This window comes from Monodon monoceros, unplaced genomic scaffold (genome assembly GCF_005190385.1).
Source record: "Monodon monoceros isolate NGI ecotype Baffin Bay Population unplaced genomic scaffold, NGI_Narwhal_1 Super_Scaffold_6, whole genome shotgun sequence".
In the NCBI taxonomy this organism is placed as follows: Eukaryota; Metazoa; Chordata; class Mammalia; order Artiodactyla; family Monodontidae; genus Monodon; species Monodon monoceros.
The window spans coordinates 40,030,573-40,054,125 of record NW_021703783.1 but is presented as its reverse complement, the minus strand read 5'-3'; the positions used below and the strand labels follow the sequence as shown (position 1 = coordinate 40,054,125).

The 23,553-nt window shown below is 52.4% G+C and overlaps 1 protein-coding gene across 1 annotated transcript; it reads left to right on the top strand.

Annotated features, from left to right (window-relative positions):
• The first annotated feature begins 2,118 nt into the window (after positions 1 to 2,118).
• On the top strand, positions 2,119 to 23,489 carry LOC114885478 (keratin, type II microfibrillar, component 7C-like). Its single transcript, XM_029205350.1, is given in 10 exon segments — positions 2,119 to 2,143; positions 2,146 to 2,486; positions 3,225 to 3,433; positions 4,234 to 4,294; positions 5,072 to 5,167; positions 5,378 to 5,542; positions 5,805 to 5,930; positions 21,643 to 21,863; positions 22,036 to 22,067; positions 22,625 to 23,489. Coding segments are annotated over 10 exon segments (1,575 nt in total). The 3' UTR covers positions 22,924 to 23,489.
• Positions 23,490 to 23,553: the final 64 nt, after the last annotated feature.

The following is a 23,553-nucleotide window of genomic DNA, read 5'->3' as shown; positions in this document are numbered from 1 at the left end:
AGGCAGCGTGGTGCTCCCAGCCAGCCAGCTGGCCGGGTGTCCTGAGGAGAAGCCCTGTGAGTCAGGGTGCAGCTCACACACGCTTTGCCTTTTCTACCAGTGTAACTCCCTATAAAAATGCCACGCGTAAACATGAGCTAATTACTAATGGCTGGTCTTTGCTAAGCAATTTGAAAGGAGCAGCAAGCAATTTAAAACAAGATATTACAAAAAATTCAGATGTAACATTTCATTTAACGTCAGGTATTATTAATGGCTGCTAATTTTGAAGACCTAAAAAGACATTCAATCTGTAGGTTTTCTTAGAGTAAAAAAGCTTGTGGTGGGGGAAGAGAAGAGGGGAGGGGGGAAGAGTTGGCAGAATGACCACTCCGTGGTCTTGGCTCTGCCAATGGGAGCTTTATGGAAGTTAAAATTGCTTTTATGGTGAAATATACCACCCCCCAAAAAGAAAGTATAGGTGGTGTGCCTACCACCTGTAGGAAGAAATAGAACATATGTGTAACTTAGGAGCTTCCTCTGAGCCTCATTCTCACTGTACCCCCTTCCTTCCTGATCCAGGGATGGCTCCTCTCTGGGATTTTGTGTTGTATCATTCCCTTGCTTTTCTTTACAGTTTAAGGACCAAGGAATGCATCCCTAGACCATATATGATTTAGTTTTCCAGTTTTTGAACTTCATATAAATGGAATCATAATGTGTGTATTCGATTGTTCAGTGTTGCTTCCTGTATTATGTTCATTTTCACTGTGGACTGTATTCTTTGTATGAATATGTCACAGTTTATTCATCTTTCCACCCTGGTAGCCTCATGGTTGCCCCCAGAGTTTGTATTATGAACAGAGCTTTTCCATGTCTTCTGGTGTATTTGTGCAAGAGATTTTCTAGGGTATGTGGTTATTTAAAAAAGATTATTCAGGTAGCGTATACTTAGCGTAGAAAACTATTTTATGAATATTCTTCCAAACTTATAACAACATCTTTTGATGTTCATCTTACTTCATAGTAGATACTATACTGATTGCCCAACTTTCGTTAATGCGTTTAATTTTTACAATTACCCTCTGAGGCAGGTGTTATTATTCTAGTTTTACAGATGAGGACCCTGAGGCCTAGAGGGTTAAGAGATTGCTCAGGTTGTGTAGTTAGAGGCAGAGCTGGCACTCAGAGCTTGGTGTGTTTGATCCCAGTGGAAGGGATGAGTTTATCTCACTGCACTCCTATCCATCCACCATCTGTCATCACTAAAGTATCACATGGTAGATGGTGTTTGTATAGGACACAATCATACACACTTGCTAATCCCTCCCTCCAGTACCTCTTCAGGGTCCTTCAGTGTGCTCTCAGGGTTCAGGGCCAGAGGATGAACTCACCCTTATTTGATGTGAGCTTCCAGTTCTAAGAGAAAAGCTGAACATATACTTAGATCATGAACAAAAATGCAAACCCTGCAGCACACCAATGGGTACAAATGTTTGGTTCATGGCTATATTCCAAGGGCTTGGCACATAGTAGGTGCTCAATAAATATTTCTTGAGTGAATGATATGAATACCAGCTGCATATTAAGTGCTGAGTAATGGAGCCATCAAAGCTTGGTGGTTAATAATGCAAAGCTTTTTGGTAAGATGGGGTGGGGACCAGATGAAGCAGACCAGAGGGCAGCCATTCCTGGGGCTACGGATGGGATGGGGAGAGATCCGGGATGGGGCCTGAAGGAAAGATGCAGTGAGTAGATGTGTTCTTTACCTGAGTCCTTGACCTGAGTGATGATGGGGTGGTAGGGAAAAGCAACCAACAAGGGCAAGAATTCTGAACGCCATGGGTCAGAGTAGAGGTGGGGTAGGGTTGGGGAAAGAAAGAGAGAAGTGGATGGAAGGTAGATTTCTAGATAAAAGGAGGAAGAAGATGCTTGGTGTTACGAGCAGTTAGACTTTTATAGGCTTGGGCTGTTTAGCTGCTATTGCTTCTTCCTTAATGTGCTTAATTGATATAAAGGACCCTTTACATCGTTGGATATAAAGGGTCCAACGATGTCCAAGAAGTAAACATCTTCGTCCACTGTGCCCTCCATTAGGCCGTCTTCCTCCTCAGAGCCTCCCGTGCCCCAAAAAACACCATGACTTGTGGATCTTACCGTGCCGGCCAGCCTTCAGCTGCGTCTCAGCCTGCGGGACCCGGCCCAGCCGCTGCAGCATCACGGCCGCCCCCTACCGCGGCATCTCCTGCTACCGCGGCCTCACCGGGGGCTTCGGCAGCCGCAGCCTCTGCGAGGGCTTCCGCGCCGGCTCCTGCGGCCGCAACTTCGGGTACCGCTCTGGCGGCGTGTGCGGCCCCAGCCCGCCCTGCATCACCACCGTGTCGGTCAACGAGAGGCTCCTCGCGCCCCTCAACCTGGAGATTGACCCCAACGCGCAGTGTGTGAAGCACGAGGAGAAGGAGCAGATCAAGTGTCTCAACAGCAGATTCGCTGCCTTCATCGACAAGGTGGGTGTCCTTGATCACACCCTTCCTGAACCCTCCCTTCCTGGGCAGGCACTGAAGGGGTAGTCGGGGGGGCAGGAGAGATGTGGCCCAGGTGAGCCCCGAGTCTGATGGAGGAGACGGACACATATCCAGGGCACAGAAAGATCAGAGAGATGAGTCTAGAGCAGGGGCTCCTGATGATGCAATTGTTATTATATACAACCTCTGTCCAGACAGGCAGGGTCCCCATAGACAGACAAGGACAGGTTTGGAACCGCATGTCGGAGGAAGAAGGCCATACATGCAAACAAGACACAAGAAATGCACATAAGATATAGGAAGAGGACCACAGGTCAGCCTTTGGGTGGGTGTCCTTGATCACACCTTTCCTGAACCCACCCATGCTCAATTCAGGCTGGGCACTGATGGGGGAGTCAGAGGCAAAAAGACCTCTACTTGGCTCCTGACCACATGCCACCTAGGCTCAGTACGTCAGGATAACTCAGTTCACCTGAGCACGGACTGGTCTTTCCCAGCCTCTTGCTCTCACCCCTAACTTGGAAAATCCAAACATAGATCCCAATCCCGAAATCCAGAAGTTGCCTTGTCTTCCACAGCACCCTCTGTGTAATCTCTGCTGAGCTCCTGGTTTGGGAGTTTACCTTAAAGCAATCAGTGCCCTCTCCCATCCCCACATGCCCCAAGTAGGCTTTGGGGCAGTGGGAGCCATCTGACCCATCCTCCCACCCCAAATGGCAGGTGCGCTTCCTGGAGCAGCAGAACAAGCTGCTGGAGACCAAGTGGCAGTTTTACCAGAACCGCCAGTGCTGCGAGAGCAACCTGGAGCCCCTGTTCCAGGGCTACATCCAGACGCTGAGGAGGGAGGCCGAGTGCGTGGAGGCCGACAGCGGGAGTCTGGCCTCGGAGCTCAGCCACATGCAGGAGGTGCTGGAGGGCTACAAGCAGAAGTGAGTGCGGTCAGGGACGATGCTGGGCACAGGGATGGACTTGAGTTAAAGCCCACTGGATGAGACTGGAGAAGACTTTCCGAGAAGGGCCAGTGACCTTGCAGGGCAGGTGGGCGCTGTGCAGCAGGATCTTCACATCAGGCAGTCATCGATCAGATGCCTGAGAGCAGGGCCGTGATTCCCCAGGAGGTCTCTCTCTGCTCCTTCAGCCTTCACTTCCTGGAGCCTGATCACCCAGCGGCTGTGCCCTGCGGTCTGTGGGGAGGGGGCTTCTGCAGTCTCCCAAGCCATCTCCTCCCAGCCTCTCAGGCTCCCACCTGTAGCATCTGGACTTGATATGACTCCCAGTGCCGCTCAGGGCTGCCAGGTCCTGGGGCTGCTGGTGTCCCACCGTCTAGGGTGCGGAGTGCTGAGGGCCTCTGGGACTCATGGGCCCTCCCACAGCTGAGCTAGGATGGACACCCAGGAGAGCGGAGGCTGCAGTGCCCCACACGTGCTGCTGTCCACTCCTAGCATGGGGCTGGTGCTGAGTCCTTATTCTCCAGACGGGACCTCAGAGCAGCTTTGGGAACAGGGCTGTGAGGTCCCAGAAGAGTGGCCCCCTGGACCCCTCAATGCAAAGTGGAGAGAGAATCACAAACACATCCCAAATCCAACCACAGCGGACCCCAGCAGGGCTGCCAGGGGGCGGGCTCTGTTGGCAGATCCCTAACATTGCCTCCTTCACTGGTATGAAGTGGAGGGGGTTCTGGGGAGACCTGCCCTGCCATGACCTCCCTTTCTGCCCTCTTCTGCCTCAGGTACGAGGCGGAAGTCACTCTGAGAGCGACAGCGGAGAATGAGTTTGTGGCTCTGAAGAAGGTGAGTCACATGGGATCGGGAAGCAGAGACACGAGGGATCTCAGAATGACAGGCTCTTGCTGGGGAGACCCATGGTCTCAACCTCAGTGCGGGGTGCAGTGACCTTGCCAAGTCAGGATGGGAAATTCCCAGGGATTAGGTCATGAAAGGCCCATGTAGGGCTCTGAGAAGGGCACTAACCTTGGAGTATCCACCAGCACCCTGCCCTGAAGCCGGGGCATGGCTGAGTTGAGCTCTGGATGTTCTTGTGCTGCTCCAGAGGTGGTGGTGTGTGGCTGGGGTCCCATGGAGGCATGGCGGCTCCAGTCTCACTGTTGAGGGATGGTGTCCCGTCTAGTGATGCAGGAAGTCTGATTAGGAAGAGGGGCAAAGTCTCAGGATCTCGGGGAGGATGGAGCAGAGCCAGGAGAGGCCAGGTGGAGTCTTGGAGGACTGCTGGGGGACAGGGAAGTGTCAAGGTGGCTGAGTGAGGGAGCCAGTCTGGCAGGCTTCCTGGTACAGGGGAGGGTAAGAAGGAGAGCTGGGAGGTAAGAGGTCTCAGGTGCGAGGATTGGAAGGCTGGTAACCCATCTCCAAGGCACGAGGTGTTTGTTCTTAGAAGGGGAGGAGGTGGTAAAGTGCCTCCGGGGAAGGTCAGAGGGTATGGAGATGGCATGGGAATAGTAGCACTGGGAATCCTTTCCCCTTCACCTCCATGTAATGGGTGAAGAGAGAGAGGAATGTGGGGGTGGTGATCACCAGAGGTCCTCTGAACTCAAAGACTCCCCACCTTCCCAGGATGTGGACTGCGCCTACCTCTGCAAGTCAGACCTGGAGGCCAACTCAGAGGCCCTGATTCAGGAGATCGACTTCCTGCGGCGACTGTATGAGGAGGTGAGGGGCTGTGGTCCAGGCAGAAAACCAGCAGCTGACCTGGAAGAGAGGGCGTTGGTCTGGGATCAGAGTGGGACAGGGATTTGGGCAGCAGCTGCAGTCCGTGAGGCTGTCAGAGAGGGCGGGGGCTAGAGACCAAGCAGGTCTCTCACTGTGGTGGGGGAGGGGATGGTGTAAACCACACGCATCCTCCCACCCCACCATCTGCAGGAGATCCGAGTTCTCCACACTCACATCTCAGACACCTCGGTCATCATCAAGATGGACAACAGCCGGGACCTGAACATGGATAGCATTGTGGCCGAGATCAAGGCGAACTATGACGACATTGCCGGCCGCAGTCGGGCCGAGGCTGAGAGCTGGTACCGCAGCAAGGTGAATGTCTCAGGGCACCTGCCTCCTAGACATGGTGGGAGGGATGGGTGGTATATATTAACAAGGCTTCTTTTGTCTGGGGACTCTGATTCCTAGAGGTGGTGAAAGAAGTGCAGACCCCTCTCAGGTTATAGTGGCAGGACATGGCTGCCACGTATGGTTGCACAGGCTGAGTACTGTACAATTTGCAAATCATCTGTGGTGTCCTGAGTGGGTGGGATGTCCCATCCTGAGTTTCATGAGCCTCTCTGCTTCCCTCCAGTGTGAGGAGATGAAGGCCACGGTGATCCGGCACGGGGAGACCCTGCGCCGCACCAAGGAGGAGATCAACGAGCTGAACCGCATGATCCAGAGATTGACGGCCGAGGTCGAGAATGCCAAGTGCCAGGTAGGGGTCGTTTGAGGCCCACCCAGGGTCCCACAGGCAGTGTGTGCACCCAACTGGATCTCACCTTTCATTCTCCAGCCCATCTGCATGACCTGAGTCCCAGGTTGTGGTCACTTAAGGAAACCCATGTGATGAAGAGGAGAGACCTGTTTCTGGGGTGATCCCAGCTGGCCAGGAGAGACTGGATGCATCCAGGAAGTGGACACAGAGACCCAGGGGCCATAACTCACCTTGTTCTCTTCTGGGCCTTTAGAACTCCAAGCTGGAGGCCACTGTGACCCAGGCGGAGCAGCAGGGTGAGGCGGCCCTTAATGATGCCCGCTGCAAGCTGGCCGGGCTGGAGGAGGCCCTGCAGAAGACCAAGCGGGACATGGCCTGCCTGCTCAAGGAGTATCAGGAGGTGATGAACTCCAAGCTGGGCCTGGACATCGAGATCGCCACCTACAGGCGCCTGCTGGAGGGCGAGGAACACAGGTGGGGCCCATCGCAGCCTGGCCCTGAGCTGCCCATTCCCACCCTTTCCACAAGCACCACCCTTGATCCTGGCTGAGCAATGGCCAGGGATCTGGGACAAACCTATCATTTATCACTTTGGGGTGGGGGGCGGTTTGTGAGGACTATTACTTCTGACCCTCTGCCCCCTCCTTCCTGACCACTTGTGAACCCCACCCCAGGAATTTGTAGAGCTCTGTTGGCAACTCTGGCTCAGTCACTAATGTTGCTTTTTTACTCTTCCCTCTCAGACTGTGTGAAGGCGTTGGGGCCGTGAATGTCTGTGAGTAACCTAGGCCCTGTGTGGATGAATTTACTCTCTTCCTGTAAGGGATGGAAGGAGGAGTTCCACTGGACCTAAATATAAGAGTGGGCTGGCATCACGGGAGGAGGGATTTGGGTTAGACAAGAAGCAAGGACCACTTCTTTGGGACTAGAGTTGTTAAGTAAAGATGCTTGGAGGGGTGCATCGTCGGGGATGCGGGAGACTTGGCCCCCCAGAATTTTGACTAAGCCTTTGGGGTTCGCAGGTGTCAGCAGCTCCCGCGGCGGGGTCGTCTGCGGGGACCTCTGCGTGTCCGGCTCCCGGCCGATGACTGGCAGCGTCTGCAGCGGGAACCTGGCGGTGAGCACCGGCCTGTGTGCGCCCTGCGGCCCCTGCAGCTCCGTCACGTCTTGCGGCGTGGGCTCCCGCGCCAGCAGCTGCCGCAAATGTTAGGCGCCCCAACTCAGGCCCGGCCCGGGCAACCCTCCCGCGCAGCCCGGCAGGGCCCGCCTTGCCTGGCCCCGCCCCGCCCACCTCTGGGCGGAGCAAGCCCTAGGCTACTTCGCTGGCTCTTTGAAAGGTCCATCCCACTCCCAGCATCTCAAGCCTGTGTGTGATCCCCTCTTCCCGGGCTCTGCCGCCCACGCTGGGAAAGGCTACCCTAGAAAGAAGTCTCTTTGGCCACCACAGGAAGGGGACTCCGGGGCAGGGGGGACCAGGATTAGGACCTGGGCTGCTATGGGGCCAATGGCCAACGCTCCCACTCTGTCCCAGGATCACCCCTTCCTTCTCTGCCGTGTTCCTCTCCTTCTTGATCTGTGTTTCCAATAAATCAATATAGCCAACCCTGGGCCTTGTCTGCACTTCTGCTATCTTCCTCAGGGGTCGAGGTTTGGGAGGGTCCCCAAAGTCACATGGAGCAGAAAAGCCCTAGATCTGGGGTCTCCACTACAGTCTTTTGTCCCTGGCCTCACAGCACTCTCAGATTTAGCCAAGGATTGTGCTAGGCCACTCCATCCCGTAATTTTATCCGTACCACCTTCACAATATCTCTTGCAGAGCTCAGGAACCCGCAGTAGCCAGGGCAAGGTCCCACCCTGAGTTCGGTGGCACAGCTGGGGTTTGACCCGTGAGCATGTTTAGTGCTCATTTCACTAAACCACAGCTGCCTCCCAGAGAACATATCTGTGCACATCTGTAAACCTATGGGTAGATGCACCAGTCACTCAAAGCTTAAGGAAACATCACTCCTGGCTTTGGTGGGGAAGACCCAAGCCTGAGTAACTTACAAGAATTCTTTAAGGGGTGAATACATGAACATGACTTAAACTTTCAAAAAGCCTTTGATATGGCTGTCTTTTTTTAATGGAGTCCTTTTGGGGTTTGGAGACCTTCCATCACTGATAAATTGCCTCAAAGCTAGAAAACATTATGTAGCAAGAAGATGATGTGATGTAGAGGTGAGCACACAGACCCTGGAGCCAAACTGCATGGGTCCAAAACTGAGCTCTGTTCCTAGCTGAGTGACTTCGGGCAATTTACTTACCCTCTCTGTGCCTCAGTTTCTATATGTCTAAAGTGAAAATGAGAAAAAGAGCATTTATCTTTTACCTCCTAGGGTTGTTGGGAGGATTAAGGAATTTCGTATACATAAAATACTTAGTGCCTGATCAGGGCCATGGGTAGCCTCTCATTACACTTATATGATCAGAGATTGCAAGCACAGAAAGAGAACCCCACGTCTTCCAGGCCATCAAGCTCCTTCATGCAGGAAACCATCCCCGCCACACTGATGAAGGTATTATAAGTGCCGGTGGGAGTGGAGAGATGGCCCCTCGGCTTCACTATAGGCCAAGGCAAGTCCCTGAACATACATCTGTACAGCAGAGTGAATCTCTAAACTTCCAGTGCCGGGCCCAGGAAACTATAGCAGAAATGGAAGTGCCCATCCCCACCTCTAAGTGTGATAGAAATAAATTGATAATATTGAGAGATCAGAAGTGAGCAGTCTGAAAAGACACTGGCTCTTTTAAAAGATAGGATTAATTCCAGGTCTCCTGGCAACCAATGTGTCCCCTCCACCCTCCAATGGAATTCTGAGGACAGAGCCCTCAGAGAGTTCCAGAATATGCAACTGTTCTAACCAGCCCTCTGTGCCGTGACACCACACAGCTCAGAAGCAGGCCCTGTCTGGAGTCCAGACCTGAGGCCCCAGCACCGGCTCTATCCCTCCATCCCTCCCCAGTTCAGAAGCCACCAGTCCTGAGGGACTTCTCATCTCTGTCAACTGACCCCTCCCTCTGCATCTCACTAGCCTTATCAGCCCAGCTGGACCTTGATAACCTGTCGTACTTCACTCTCTCGCCCTCCCTCTGGCTCTGACCTTCTGTTTCCTACTCCAGTTCCACAATCTTCCCCTTCACAGATCTAGGTTCCCACTCCTGGACAGTTCAGGCAGAGGAGTGAGGGTGAATGAATCACATACATATTGCCCATGATACAGAATGGTGAAGAAAATGAAACACCTTGCTGTGTGACATTTGGCAAGTCACCTCCCCTTTCTGGGCACTAGTGAAAAAAGAATGATTGGACTAGATGACTGCTTAGCCATTTAAAGTCCCTTAGCCATTTAAAGTTCTATTATTCTTTTTAATTGAAGCATAGTTGATTTACAATGTTGTGTTAGTTTCAGGTGTACAGCAAAGTGATTCAGTTTATATATAATATATATACATTCTTTCTCAGATTATTTTCCATTATAGGTTATCACAAGATATCAAATATAGTTCCCTGTGCTATACAGTAGGACCTATTGTTTATTTTATATATAGTAGTTTGTATCTGCTAAACCCAAACTCCTAACTTACCCCTCCTCTCACCTTTCCCCTCTGGTAACCATATGTTTGCTTTCTATGTCTGTGAGTCTGTTTCTCTTTCATAGATAAGTTCATTTGTGTCATATTTTAGATTCCACATATAAGTGCTATCATGTGATATTTCTCTTTCTCTGTCTGACTTACTTCACCCAATATGATAATCTCTAGGTCCATCCATGTTCCTGAAAATGACATTATTTCATTTTTTGATGGCTGAGTAATATTCCATTGTGTGTGTGTATATATACATATACATATATATATATATATATATATATACCACATCTTCTTTATCCATTCATCTGTCGATGGACATTTAGGTTGCTTCCATGTCTTGCCTATTGTAAGTAGTGAAAGCTCTATTATTCTTTAGGAGATGTGGGAAAGGGTGAGAAGCTAGAGGGAAGTAGGGAACCAGGTGCCATGCACTGTGCTGTGTGCATGCTGTGTCTTCATCCCGCACAGCTCACTGTCTATAGGCTGCTGTCTGTGAGTGGAACAGAATGATTGCAACCAGGTACACGCACGTGTCTGGGCATCTGTGGGGAAACATGTACATTTGTGTGTAACTGTGAGGGTTCCTATATGTGTAATGATGTCTGTGAATGTGTGTATACCTGTATATATGCGCTGAAGAGAGGACTTTTGTGGGTACATGTGAGTGCACAAGTGGACTCGTGTTGGTGAGATGGGGTCACAGAGGGAGAACTGGGTATGGTGGGAGTGGTGATGGGAAGGTGCTGCTGGGTGTTATCCTGAGGAGGTGACCTCTGACTAGGGAACCCCAACTCTAACCCTTGGGCTCCCCTATGTACCCCTCCTGCCCTGCAATTACTGTAGCGCCAGCCAGGGCAGAGGGGGATCGGCTGGCCTTCTTGAAGTTGGAGAGCCTTCTTTAAAGGTGCTCAAAACCCTTCCCAAGAACTCCAGTAAGTGAAATATTAATTACATTTATATTGGTACAATTCTTACTATGTTTTCAGCACTTTACATATAGTAATATATTTAATTCTGAAACTATGCTATGATAGGTACTATTCTTGTTTTACAGATAAACTGTGGAGCAGAGAGGTTAATTAGGGAGGAAAAATAAAAGAGATAAATGAACCTTCACTAGTTAGGTCTGAGGAGGGCAGGACTGAGGCCCAGAAACAGGTGAAAAGTAACAGCAAGATTGGGAACAGAATCTGGGCCCTTTCTTCTTATTCCAGACGGGACTGGTCAATATATTGCCGCTAGAATCACATCAGGAAGGACTGCATTTAGACTCATCAAGAGACTCCCAAAGAGGGTCTCGTGAAACACGTTAATAGTGGAAGAACAGAGCCCAATTCATCCAAGGACAGAGCAGACCAAACAGGACCACAGAGCCTCAGCTCGTTCATATCTACTACATGGCAGGCTCTGGAGACAGATAGATGAGAAAGGTCACGTGCTCGAGGGGCTTGAATAGAGATGCGAGCACAGCGAAGTCACATGCAGCGCTTTAAGTGCTGCTATCAAGTGTGAGGCAGGCGTGGGGAGCCGATAGGGGCTGATCCCTCGGGATCCCCTTCTGCTGAGAAGCAACTGGTGACAACCATCCTCCCTTCAGAAGTCACTCCAACGCACAAAGCTTGTAAGTGGGTGAGGACTGGCTCTCCATAAATGCCCCAGGCTGGAATATGGCCCGTGGCCTGGGGAGCCACTCAGAAAAGTGGTTCCCTAACCACAAGCATTGCTGGTGGCCCATGTGGCCCTGGCCCAGCAAGTGACTAAAACCTGACCTCATGGCCCTTGGGATCTCCCGGCCTGACATCAGGCTTAGGATTTGGAAAGAAAACCTGTGGTCCACAACCAGTCCTCGGTGATGCTGGATGCAGGATGCTCACCATCAATCCTGCCTACAGCTCCTGGTTGGGGAAGGGCGGCATTTCCTTCTGCACATCCCACAAAGTTCCTCTGTTGACATGATCAGCACAGCAGGAGCTAGAAAAACTTGACCTTGAATATCAGAGAATCTCATTACCTCCTAGTAAAATGCAGGGAATAAGGAGTCCAGCTGAAAAATCTTGCGGAGGAGTGGCTCTGCCTTCAGGCAGCTCCTTTGCATTGGGAGTCTCGGTAAGAATGTTTATACGATTGGTGTCAGTCAGAAAGGCTCGAAAGGGTCTGATGCATGAGTCCAATGGGGCCATGTTCCCTACCCCTCAGGTGGATGACAGCCTGCCAGCCAAGTTCTGGTCCCATTCCTCTTGCATGAGACTGCTCTGTTTATCCAGCAAGGGGGGCTTTTGGGGTACCTATTCTCTGGGCTTGGACCCAAGAGAACACAGCAGACACTCTGGCACTAGTGAACCTTAAAAGGTAAAGCCGGGGCCTCTGGTTAATTATGCACCTTAGCCCCACCCAGGGACACAGAAAGCAGGGACCATTGTTCCCCAGATGCATTGGTGATGTAATCCTTTGTGCAACAGAGAAGAATGTGAGCTCGCTGAATGGAAGCTTCTCTCAGGCCTATGTGGCAAAGAAAGAGCCCAGAAACCCAGCCTTTCTCTGCACAAACTGGCTTACCTTCTGCGCCCCCCCCCAAAGTTGCCTTGTGAGAACTCAGACCAAACTACACCATGGATCTGGAAGCAGAAGCAAAGCTGGAGTCTCTGATTCCAAAGCCCATGTTTTCCTCCACCGCGGTATGTTGTTCCCAGCCCACAGTCAGATCACTTGTTCAACTGAAACCTGGGCCACCCAATTGTGTCTATGTCCTCCAGCCCCAGTCTGCCAGGGCCATCTTCCCCAGGGCCTGCCTTCAAGCACCCCTGCCAGGGCAGTGGAAGGAGGTCCACCTTCATCCCTGTCTCACGGTATGTCTTTCTGGTCCATTTCCTGGTTTTGCCTGCCTCACCACCAGACCGTCATCTCCAGAGGCCCAGGACTAGAGTGTCTTGCCCACCAAGCGCTATGCCTGACCCTCAGAGGCCATTTTGCGCTTGTAGAGTGAGTGAGTGGATGAATGAATGCAGCTCTCAGCAACTCTGCCAAGGACGGCTGCCTGTGGACCCCAGGCTAGGACTAGGTCCACCATCATGCATGAATTAACCCCTTCTTTCCCTTTCACCAGAGACCCTCTGACACACACACACACACACACACACACACACACACACACTCACCAACCTTTAAGATCCTGGTTCTATGATACCACCATCATCTGAAGTCACGTGGACCCACACACCAAAGGGTTCCCCCTTTTCTTTCCCCTCCCCCAAATCCGGTCAGCTTTGTCTTTGCTCTGGGGATAAATAGCCTGCGGAATCTAGGCACAAACAGCCGGAAGGCTGCATTCGCTGCATAACTTTTTATTGCAAAGGAGGAGTCCCAGGAAAAGAGTAGGTGGGGCAGTTCAGAGAGGTGGGGCGCTGGGTCCAGATAAGCCAAACGCCTTGCCTCCCAGTGGCACAGCGTCCAGCCTGTCCCCACCCTGGGAATGGGTCTGTCATGGTCCAGTAAACTACATTCCAAGACTTTACACTCTAAGGTGGGGGGCAAGAGAGAAAGGTGAGGCAAGGGCCAGAACCGTGGGAGGGGGCGTCTGAGACACAGCGCCAAGTCACTGGGGTGGAAGCTAGGGTTCCTTGACTTCTCCTGAGCAGGACAGGAAGGGTTCAGCATCCGCGGGAGCCGCTGCCGCTGAAGCCCCCGACCCCGCCGGGGGAGCCGCAGGGCGCGCAGCCGCCGCCAGGGGCGCTCGTCTCCAGGGCGCCGGGGCCAGCTCCAGACGGCAGCTGGACCGAGAGGCCCGAGGTTGAGACCAGCCCGCAGGTGTTGAGAGCGGCTGTTGGAGGAGGAAACCCCTTCTTCTCTCCTGCTCGCGCCGCCCCCCGAAGACAGACATACAGATGCACAGACAACCCCCCTCCCCCAGGAGACAGACGTGCAGTGCAAACTCCCCAGTGTTAGAGACACAGACCGCATCCCTCAGAACAAAACTCGGGAATCCCCCCGACCCTGAAGTCAGACACGGATTCTCCCCACACGAGAATAAAACAGTCTCCTCCACGGGGATAAACACACAGAACTTCTTCCCACACCCCAGGACACACCAAGAGATCCTCTCCGCAAAGAACAGAACACAGAACGCCCTCCCCCAACACACACAAACACAAAAAAAACCACTACGAGAGGGAACAGCCCCCCACAAAAGGGAGACACACAGAGGCAGCAGGCCCCTTCTCCTTTCCCAAGAGGATACACACAGAGCAGGTGGCGGGGGGGGGGGGAGTTAAGATTTGACCCCTCTAACCCAAGTTACTCTATTATTTACTTACTGATGTTCCCTGCCCCAAATCCCAGACCAAGCCTGCAGGGAGAAAGAGGAAGCAGGTGAGTGAATCCATATACCAGGGAGAATATTCTCCATTCTTCAAGACAAAGCACTCCTGGCCCTCTCCAGACAGGCAAAAATCCTTCCATCCTGCAAGCTGCTTGGTTCTCTCAGATCCCCTCAGCCCTTTTGAGTAAAGACTCCTTCTGGGCCTTTAAACTCAACCCTTCTTGCCTTAAAGTCAAATAATTCACTTTTATTGATGAGTTCTTAGAGAAGGGAGAAGGCAGAAGATCTACACTGTCTTTGGCCTAAACTTATCTTGAAATTAGAAACCATGTGGGGGGCACTTTGAAGGAGACCGCAGAGGAGATAGGTCAATTGTCTGGAGAATATTGTTCAAGCCTCATCCAATCAGTTTCCACCTGTGTGTCCTTGAGGTGCTCTTTTACTCTCTGACACTCAGTTTTCTCATCTGTAAAATGGGGATAATAGCACCTCCCTCCCAGGGTTTTGTGGGGTTTAAAGGAGACAATAAATGCAGATTGCCTGTTGCACGGTGCGTTCCCTTTCCTTCCTCTAAGACTGGTGAGCCCAGCTGGAGCTGGCAGCCCTTGGGTCTCTACCTGCCTAAGGTTAAAAAGCCAGGCCCTACCTGTTGCCATAAACCCTGCCTCCCCCAGGCCTGGAGGAGAGGTGGGCAGAGTTGAGGAGAAGGCACCCCACACTGGGGACTTTACTCTCCCTGGCTGGGCCTTGGTCCCTGCAGCTGTCTCGATAGACAAACTGGCCCCTGCTTTCTGATCCCAGGGGGTCAATGAATTGCCCATCACAGGTGCCAAGGGTGCTCGTTAGCTGGGACCTTTTGTCTAAAGGGCTGTAAGATGGAGGGAAAAAACTGGCTCCAGGAGAACAGATCCCTGGATACCCAGCTCACCTCTCCCCATCCCTCCCAAGCTGACGAGGACCCAGGTGCTGCCCTCCCTATGCCCCTGCACCACCGCATCTCAAGCACCGCCCAGCCCTCACCTCTTCTCCTCGCCTTCCAGCAGCTTGCGGTAGGTGGCGATCTCAAAGTCCAGGCCCAGCTTGAGCATCGTGAGTCCCTGGTACTCCCACAGCTGGCGCACCATGTCCTGCTTGGCCCGCTGCAGGGCGGCCTCCGGCCAGGCCAGCTTGCTCTTAGCGCTTCCTGAGGCACCCTCCTCCTGCAGAGCTGCTGGGTCCTTGCCTCCTCCCTCTGGTTCGCAGGGCTGGGGGTGAAGGGAAGACCACAGACAGGAGGACATCCTTGGCCCCCACCCCTCCCCACTCAAGGATCCAGACCTTTCTCAGCAGCTGGAGGGCCAATGAGGGATTAGAGATCGTTGTGAGGAGTGAGCGTGCCTGTTCTGAATGGTGTATTTGTGTGTCTTCCTCCCTCCCAGGGTGGAGGTTGGGGGCCAGCCATCTTGATGACTGAGAGCCTTTTGCATCTAGTATAGTGACGTTTCTAAAATGAGCTAGGGTCTGGGAAGCATCAAATGCTTTTTAGCACATAATGCTGCGATTATGGTTTCATCAGGGAAACAAACAGGAAGCATATCCTTTCCTCACAAGAGACTAGAATTTGCAGTCTCTAGGGAAAAATCATAACAATAAAGGTTTGCCTTGGTGAGATGGGCTTGCCGCTTAGAGGACCAGTCAGGAAAACAGAGCAGCTGGGGCTGCTGGGAGACTGACAGCGACGGCTCCACTCACCCACCCGCTCTGCCAACGCTTGAACTTGAATAGTTTGTCCTGCCTCAAAGTCATGGGTTCCTAGAGAAGGGATAACCCACACAAATATCCCGCAGAGCCCGAGACACTTGTATCTGCAGAAAACAAGAACACACCGGAGCAGAACCCCTTCCCTCTGCGGGATGGGACATGGGCCGGGGGGCTTGACAGAGAGGGTGACTGAGAGGAAAGAGAAGAGGGTGAGAGGGAGAGAGGCGGGGAGAAAGAGAGCATTCATGTGGGAACCTCTTCTTTCTAAGGCAGAGAGCCTGAGTCACAAACACAAATACTTTCGTTTTCCTGACATCACAAGGACCTCTTTCATGTTTCCAGTCTTTCATTTCTCTGCCTTAGATAGAGACCTAGGTCCAGAGCCTTTTTTTTTTTTTTTTTTTGCCTGCGCCGTGCAACATGTGGGATCTTAGTTCCCCAACCAGGGACTGAACCCATGCCCTCTGCATTGGAAGCACAGAGTCTTAACCACTGGACCACGAGGGAAGTCCCCAGAGCCTTTTCTCTTTGACAAGGATAACAAGAGTACTAGCCAAGGTGATAATAAATGGCAAAGATCCCTCTGCCTCAGTGTCAAAGGATGCAATTTGGAGTGGTGGGGACCATGGCACACAGAAGGAGCGTGTCCCCCGTGTGAAGATGACAAAGAAGATAGAGGCCTCTATTCTCTCACCAAATGTTACTGTGTGAGATCATAGTTTAATACTGCCAGATCTGCATGTTTTTAGAGAGAACCCAGAAAACTGGGTTTCCAGATAAAATCTTGCCATTTCTGAAGACGGGCTCAAATTGCACGCTGTGTAAGACAAACAAAACATACAGACAGGGCTTCCCTGGTGGCTCAGTGGTTGAGAGTCCGCCTGCCGATGCAGGGGACACGGGTTCGTGCCCCGGTCCGGGAAGATCCCACATGCCGCGGAGTGGCTGGGCCCGTGAGCCATGGCCATTGAGCCTGTGCTCCGCAGCGGGAGAGGCCACAACAGTGAGAGGCCCGCGTACCGCAAAAAAAAAAAAAAAACAAAAACATACAGACATAAAAATATACATAAAAAATAATATACAAACAAGCATCCCTAAGCGTAGATATTTACCTACATGTTAATTACTGACCTGCATGAAATACTGAAGGTCCTGGGCAAATGGAAGCGTGATGTACACATACAGCCACAATCCTGTTTGCTCAGACATCCACAAAGAGAAACTTTACCCGTCTATTCCAAAGGATGGGGGGAAGGTCTAGTCTAGTTGTCCTAAATAGTCAATGCCCTTCCACCATCACCACCCCGCTGCCCCCACTCCCACCCCTCACCTGGCTCTTGGTGCCGTCCACCTCCACTGTCAGCCACTGGATGGCCTGGTTAAGCCTGTTCAGCTCCTCCTTGCTGTGGCGCAAGCTCTGCCTGTGTTTCTGCACCGTTATCTTTATCTCCTCACACTGTGGAGTCGGGGCAGCCAAGCATGGGAGAGGATCAGGGAGATGAGGAGAGCAGCAAGGGTACTCGACTGAGGCCAGGAAGACCGATCATTTAACTCCTCTGGGCCTCCGTCTCTCCGTCTGTAAGATGGGGATGATCATCTTTCCTAACCCCAAAGGTTGCTGAGAGAATGAAATGCACTTGGCTGGCACAGTGGTGGGTGAGCCACCAGGCCTGGAGATGCCAAAGGTAGCGTGAACTCAGCCACAAAGGGCAACAACGCAGGGCGGCAGTCTGTTGAGTCTTTGAACTGAGATCACACAGGGTTGATCCCAGGAATAAGGGTAGTTAACTCTAGGAGATCAATTATCGTCCTTCGCTACATAGGATCATCTAAATGAATACAAAAGGCGTTTAATAAAACTCAACAATAATTTCTAATTTTAAAAATACTTTTTAAAAGCTAAGAATATGAGGAAACTTCCCTAACTTGGTGAAGGTTATTAACCAGTGACAGGAGATCCAGATTCCAGCTCCTTCCCCAAACCCAAGGCCACTCTGGGACAACACTATGGGACTACAAGGGACAAAATCAGTGGGCCTTTTCCCTTCCTGCATCCTGTCTGCACACTCCAACACATAACCAGCCGGGCACAGGGACCGACGCTTTCACGATGCCTCCACCACCTCACTGGGGCTCATGACCACCTGTAAAGTAGGCCAGGTAGATGTTACTCTCTCCATTATCTTTCCTTGGACAAAAGCTGATGCTCATCCACTGTGCAAGGCAGAGGGACCCAGAGGGACATGAGTGACCCTGCCGGTCAATGGCTAAGCCAGGCTTCATCTTAAGCGCATGCATTTTGCTCCATACCCTGAGGGACAGATAAAGTCACACACACCCTTCAACCCAGAGAATAGGAACTGTTCACGCCAGCCCACTGCAAATTTCCTTCCAAGGCAGATGGGGTGGGGGGGAATGGATATAAAGAGACTGCAAAACTCCATCTCCCACCGATCTCTGCCCTATTCCTACTGCCTACACGTTCCCGCTCTCATTCCCAAAAGACGAAGACACAGCAAACAAGCTTGTGCCCGGCTGGGTCCAACAGATCTGGAGTCCAAGACACCTCATCCTGTGTGAGCTAATGAGCCGTGTGGACAAGTCTCACCATGATGAACAGAGCTGTCACCTCCTCCAAGCCTTTCCTGGGCACCGAAGCTCAGCTCTAGCCCAAAGAGCTTCCAGAATGCTCACCTCTCCTTCCTGGGGGCTTTGTGACCTCATCTTGTTACAACTGCAGAGTTCTGACGGGGGTGTGGAAGCAGAAATCCTGTGAACCCAGATGGGAACGTGGTGGTCTCTGGGCTGGAAAGGGACTTGAAGGAAAGAGGGGGAGGGGGAGGGGGAGGGGGAGGGGGAAGGAAATGTACTTCAAGTGGAGGAAACGTGTGGAGCTGAGGACTTCAGGCTTACGGAGTGGGCAATGGGAGCCACAGAAGGTGCTTGAGCAGGTCAGCAGCATGGTGTGTGATGCAATTTGGAAGGCCTGTCTGGCAGCAGCGTGGAAGACAGATAGGAGGGAGAGGGGCTGAGGCTGGGGATTCCATTTCCACGACTAGGTAAGAAACCTGGGGTAAGACAAGGCTCTAAACTGAAGGAGTAACAGGGATCAGAGGACACAAGTTGATCGGCATTTTCTTTTGTTTTATAAATTTCTCATACATGCAAGAGTATATACAACATACGTTTAATGATTTAAATAGCAACAGTAATAAAAACAAACCCTTGTGTGCCCAGCAGTGCCTTCAGAGCCCCCTGTGGGACCCTTCCTGAGCACAGCAGCCTCCCCCTCTGACCCCATCCAATCTCCAAGGTAACCACTATCTTGGGTTTTTGTGTTAAGCACTCCTTTGATTTTCTTTATTGTTGCATCATATGAGTATGAATCCCTAAGCAATTGTTTAGTTTTGCCTGCCTTTAAGCTTTCTATAAATAGAATTACATGTTCGCTCCTATGACTTGCTTTTCCCCCCTCAACATTCTATTTGTGAGATTCATCCATTTTGATGCATGTGGCTTTCTTTATTTTTCAGTGCTGTAGAGTATTCCAGTGTATTATTATTCTCCATTCTCCTAGGGGTATACATACGGGTGATTTTTTTTTTTTTTTTTTGGTTATAACAAACAATGCTGCCCTGAACTTTGGGGTACATATTTGCTGGTGTACTTTGGCAAGAGGTTCTTCAGGGTACTGGCTGTCAACCTTTTTTTGTAACCACAACTCAAAATAAGGAATATATTTTATAGGGCTTCCCTGGTGGCACAGTGGTTGAGAGTCCGCCTGCCGATGCAGGGGACACAGGTTCGTGCCCCGGTCCGGGAAGATCCCACATGCCGTGGAGCGGCTGGGCCCGTGAGCCATGGCCACCGAGCCTGCGCGTCCGGAGCCTGTGCTCCGCAACGGGAGAGGCCACAGCAGTGAGAGGCCCGCGTACCGCAAAAAAAAAACCCAGCCATTTACACCAGATCCTAAGTTTCATGATAGTGCAAGCTGTGCATTCTAGAGCGATCATCCTAGTGGGTACCAGAGGAAATGCCTGGAAACCTCAGCACCCCCTCCCTTACCCAGACCTGCTTCTCACCCCTTGAACTGAGTAAAGGACTTCAATACCATGGCACCAGGCACTGGAACGAGCAGCTAAGGAGGGCCCAGGGAGTGTGCCCAGCCTGATGGGGTGCCCCTCCCTGGTGGGGAGAGCTCTGTGCTGTCTCCCCAGCGAGACTCCTTTGCCACCCTCTCCCTTTAGGTTGTGGACTGCGGCTACCTGCAAAAGTCAGACCTGGAGGCCAATGCGGAGGCCCTGACCCAGGAGATCGACTTCCTACAGCAGCTGTCTAAAGAGGTGAGGGGCCACAGAGCAGTGGGGCAGCGAGGAGGATGGTATTTGGACATTGGAAAGGACTTTCCACCATTTGGCTTCTGAAACCCCTGGTGAGGGGAGCACAGGGCAGAGTTGAGGGACCCGAGGCAGGTTTACTGTCAGAAGATGAAAAAGTATAGCTTCTTGTCTTATCTGCCAAACCCAAACAAGCTGTTGTTCCTGGTTACTGTGGTGATAATTATCACAAATTGTATATTCACAAATTGTTCACAATTCACAAATTGTTGATTCACAAATCAACACAAATTGTAAGTTGCTGCCTGATTTCAGAGGCCCTGACTGAAATCAGGCAGCAAGCCTCAGAGCTGGGCTCCTCTCAGCCTTGGGACTTTGGTCCTGAGGAGCACTGAGAGGTTCCAGGGTTGAAGGGGAGATGTCACCTTTGTATTGGGGCTTCAGACAGTGAGGCTGTGGAAGGAGCAAGGGCAGGGGACAGGGAAGGACCATGAGAAAGAGGGCTTCGGGGAGTGGGACTATGGTCCAGGAAGCTCTTATCACTCCTCCACTTCCCCGCAGGAGTCCAGTCCTCCACGCCCACATCTCAGGCACCTCAGTCATAGTCAAGATGGACAACAGCCGTGACCTGAACATGGACTGCATTGTCGCCGAGATCAAGGCTCAGTACGATGACATGGCCAGCCGTAGCTGGGCTGAGGCTGAGTCCTGGTAACCGCAGCAAGGTGAGTGGTCCAGCGCCCCCTTCCCAGAACAGGGATGCTAAAAGCTGAAAGTATTAGCAGGAGGGATGCTAAAAGGGCTTTGGCCTTTATCTAGGTGGGATGGGTAAGAGAAGGGCAGGCAGCTCTCAGGATGGGGTGGCCGATGTGCAAACTGTGGGGCTCAATGGGATGGCATATCCTGTGTCCCATGAGCATCTGTGCTTCCCCCCAGTGCGAGGAGATCAAGGCCACGGTGATCCAGCCTGGGGAGACCCTGCGCTACACCAAGGAGGAGATCAACGAGCAGGGGGATTTAAGTCAGACACCTGGCCAAAGTGTGGGAGAAAAAGCAACATCAAACTTCAGGCAAGTCTTCTCCACGGAGAATGCTCTCCGTCCCCGCTGAATGGGGGGCGCAGGGGGAGGGCTATGGAGGGGAACGGAATGACCAGGGCTCTCATGGTCCCAGGGGCAGAATGGAGCAGAGGAAATAGCACCAGTCTGAGAGGTAGGAAACCTGGCCTCTCAAACCAGCCCTGCCACTAGCTCACCATGTGATTTGGGGGAAGCCATTTCACCTCTCTGGCCCATTGCTCTAGATCACTGACCACACACTTAGATGACCCCAGAGGTTAGTAAGTGAGTGAAGCAGGCTGTACTGAAGGCACTAGAGTGTGGTGAACTGGAAAACAAAACAAACCGGCAGAGCTGATCAGATCCAACTGAGGCAGGCCCTACAGAAATGCAGGTACAGTGTGGCCGGATCCTCTGGTTTTTCAAGAGAAGCCAGGAATTTGGATTTTTACATTAAATTTCAAAACTTAAGGACACTGTGCCAACATTCCCCGAGAGCACTAATTTGCAACCCCTGACCTAACAAACGAGTAAGGCCCCTTCTTCCTCTGATAGTCAATGGTCAGTGGATACCTGGTCTCTGACCCTAAATCCAGAAGAAGGAGCCTTAACAACCCTCCCCTGTCCCCCAGAACTCCAAGCTGGAGGCTGCCGTGCCCGAGGCGGAGCAGCAGGGTGAGGCGGCCCTTAATGATGCCCGCTGCAAGCTGGCCGGGCTGGAGGAGGCCCTGCAGAAGGCCAAGCAGGACATGGCCTGCCTGCTCAAGGAGTACCAGGAGGTGATGAACTCCAAGCTGGGCCTGGACATCGAGATCGCCACCTACAGGCGCCTGCTGGAGGGCGAGGGGCAGGGGTGAGGACCACATCTGTGGGGATGATGTCTCTTCATCCTCCAAGCTGTGCTCAGAGCTAGGAGCATGTTTGCATATTATTTGCATCTAATTTGCATCATGATTGCTTGGAGGAGGGAATTTGCAAGTTCTGCTCCCCCCAAATAATTTTTGACTCTTTTCTCTCCCCACAAGGTTGTTTAAGGGCATTGGTGCTGTAAATGTCTGTAAGTTATCTATACTGTGGGCTCTGAAATAAGAGCTTGGGGCTCCTGGTGGTCAGTCTTTTTCTTAAAGGGCCAAATAGTAAATATTTTAGGCTTGCGGGTCATGCAGTCTCTGCTCAACTGCTTAGCTTGTTGTAATGTGAAAGCAGCCACAGCCATAGCAATACTTCAGGAGTAGGTGTGGCTGGGTTCCAATAAAATTTTATTTACAAAAACAGGGGGGGGGGGGGGGGGGGGGGGGGGGGGGGGGCACAGTTTAAGACCCTGAAAGGAAGGAGGGGGATGTGGCAGTGAATTATTATGATAACTTAAATAGCTATTTCAGCCTATAGGGAGGGCCTGGGCTAACAGTTTATCAAGGATGCTTGAGGTTAGACTACTGGAAGAAGTGCCCAGGTGTGAGGTTGTTTGAGGGGGAAGGGGGAATAGAAATAGAGGGAAGGAGCTCTGAGCAAGAGAAGAGGGGGTGGGGGGACTCTGGCCCTTAGGCAGGAGCCGCTGGTGACGACCTTGCGAGGCGACTCAGCCCTGTTCTCTCCCCTCCCCGGCCCCCGCAGGTGTCAGCAGCTCCCGGGGCGGGGTCGTCTGCGTGGACCTCTGCGTGTCCGGCTCCCGGCCGGCGACGGGCAGCGTCTGCAGCGCCCGCTGCAGCGGGAACCTGGGGGTGAGCACCGGCGTGTGCTCGCCCTGCGGCCAAAGCGGTGGTGGCAGCCACCTGGTGCGGTTTGCTTGGCGGCTTCTGCTTCGTAAATACACCGCTCCGCGAGCCAACCGTCCCTGCCTCCGGCGGCGGGTCCCAGAGCTCGGAGAGCCCCTGGGCTTGCGGCGGAAGGGCTGCAGGAACCAGCTGGCCTGACCTGCCCAATTGCTGCCTTCTCCTGCATCTCTCTCCCCGCTTGTCTCTTCACTTCCTCCAGGGAGGGTGGGCTCCTTGCCCGCAGCTCTGGCAGCTCCCCTCCATCCCCAAGAGTCTAAATGACTGGTTTCCCCCAGCCCTGGGCAAAGAGCCAACCCTGACTGCGGCAGCTCTGGAGGCTTGGACGCCTGTGGCTTCTAATGGACAGATTGGTCCCAGGGCCCGTCCAGTGTGGACCTGCTGCTGCTTCCCCTTCCTCCTAAACCCTCCCACAGTGACTGAGGTTGCATCTCCCAGGGGACAACTTTATGCCCCACCTGACTCCCTCTCTCTCCCAGGAAGGGCTGATTTGCCAGTTGGCTGGTCCACCCCAAACCCAGGCCTAGGGCAGCTAAATGTGTGGTCTTCTCACCACTGAGGAATGTTCTCTGACAGCACAGGGCATTGGCTGGGGCAGGGGGTGGGTGCAAATGGCTCTCCCACGCCCTCAGCAGGAGAGGACTCCAGTGCCCACTTCCTGGCAGAGCCAGAACTTCCAGGGGCTTCTGGGCTTCTTCAGGAGAGGAGCTGGAATCAGGCCCAGCCCTGGGAGGGGTCAAGACCTCACTCTGGGTAAGAGTCATGTTCCAT